Genomic DNA, 1442 nt, shown 5'->3' on the forward strand with positions numbered 1-1442 from the left:
GCAGGGCCTTCACTGCTCTCCTCTTTGCCTCCCAGCCCAGTTTTGCTGCTGTGACATTCCTAAAGCTCCATGTGGGACTTTAGCCTTTGTCTGTCTCCTCCTTTCCCTTCCCAACATCCTGACAGAGGCCCCGTACCTTGGACAGTGATGGTCACAGACCTTGACTTGTGTTGTCCCCTTCCTAGGTATCCTGTGCAGTGGTAATCACCGCTGTGGCTGTGATTTGCTTTGGAGATGGGGAAGGTGCCGTTGGACTGACGATATTTTATAGGCTCTCCATTCTGGTATAATGTGATCTTGTTCAGGGGTTTGCTCCTCCAGCTATGGCACCTCAAGATGATGGTTTCCCCTTCCTTAAACACCAGTTGAGGGGTCTGGAGCAGCAGCCAGTCTGAGTGACATAGAAAGACCATCGGACTCAGAGGGCCTGGGCTCAGCTCTGAGACCCAGTCTGAGCGACACAGAAAGACCATTGGACTCAGAGGCTCTCTTGCCCTGGCTATACTGTATATTCCAAATGGGGGGGCACACAAAAATAAGGATTTTCAATATTTATACTATAAAGAAATGAAAAAACATGAGGTCATAAATGTACCTAATCCAGTTTAAGAACCAAACAATATCTACACACAGCAAAATGTCACACCATGTCCTCCGCAAATACATGTCATTTTATACAGCAAACAAAAAAAAACAGTTTCAAGTTTTTAAAATGACTTTATAAGCTTTTACTTCAGTTGGGGACAAAAAGTCATCACACAGCCTATCCTTATCTACATGACTGACACGGTGCCCAGCCCTTCACCTCTGGCCTCGGTTTCCAGATTTTAGTTCTTCCCTTGGAAACCTCACTTCCTGTCTCCTCACACCTGTCAAGCCTGCTCCTGTCTTTGCAGGCCGCCTGACCTCCGGTCTCCACGCTTCCCCACACTGCCATCATGAGAGTGATGTTTATGAAGCACTGACTTCCTTCTGTTTCTGTCACACCAGCCTTGAACCTCTTGCTCAATCCAGACTGAGCCAGATAACAGCTGTCCCCCTCCGACAGTACTAAGCAGAGTGGGTCAAAGGGGAAACTAGTGATCAAATGTCTTTCCAGCAAGTTCTCACCGATGCTTCCCAGAAACCAGGCCACCCCTTTTCTTGTAAACTTCTGTCCAGTAGGCAGAGCCCCATGGCCTGGTATCCCAGCTCCTTCCTGGGCCCGTCTACTAACCGGCAATCACTTCCAGGTGTACAGGGTCGCTGAGGATGTTCTGCTCCAGTCTGCACCGGTATTCTCCACTGTCATTGACTGTGGCTTTAAACGTGTAGTTGGGCCGGACCTGGCTCCGAAGAGAGCTCCCGTTGTGGAGCCACTGGGTCGAATAGTTCCCAGGGTTGTGGGTCCCTTCGCACGTCAATGTCACACTGTCTTCCTTGAGCACCTGGATCCATGGGGG

At 49.6% G+C, this 1442-nt stretch overlaps 1 protein-coding gene across 1 annotated transcript; it reads right to left on the reverse strand.

The window, feature by feature from the left end:
- Positions 1-13: 13 nt before the first annotated feature.
- Positions 14-1436, reverse strand: LOC126496539 (low affinity immunoglobulin gamma Fc region receptor III-like; the record flags this gene model as incomplete). The annotated part of the gene is made up of 2 exons (XM_050134022.1): positions 14-391; positions 1217-1436. Coding segments are annotated over 2 exons (552 nt in total), but the record flags the coding sequence as incomplete, so codon positions are not given.
- Positions 1437-1442: the final 6 nt, after the last annotated feature.

The sequence above is a fragment of the Alexandromys fortis genome, unplaced genomic scaffold, assembly GCF_014885135.2.
Source record: "Alexandromys fortis isolate MF-2015 unplaced genomic scaffold, M_Fortis_MF-2015_v1.1 scaffold_7516, whole genome shotgun sequence".
Lineage (NCBI taxonomy): Eukaryota > Metazoa > Chordata > Mammalia > Rodentia > Cricetidae > Alexandromys > Alexandromys fortis.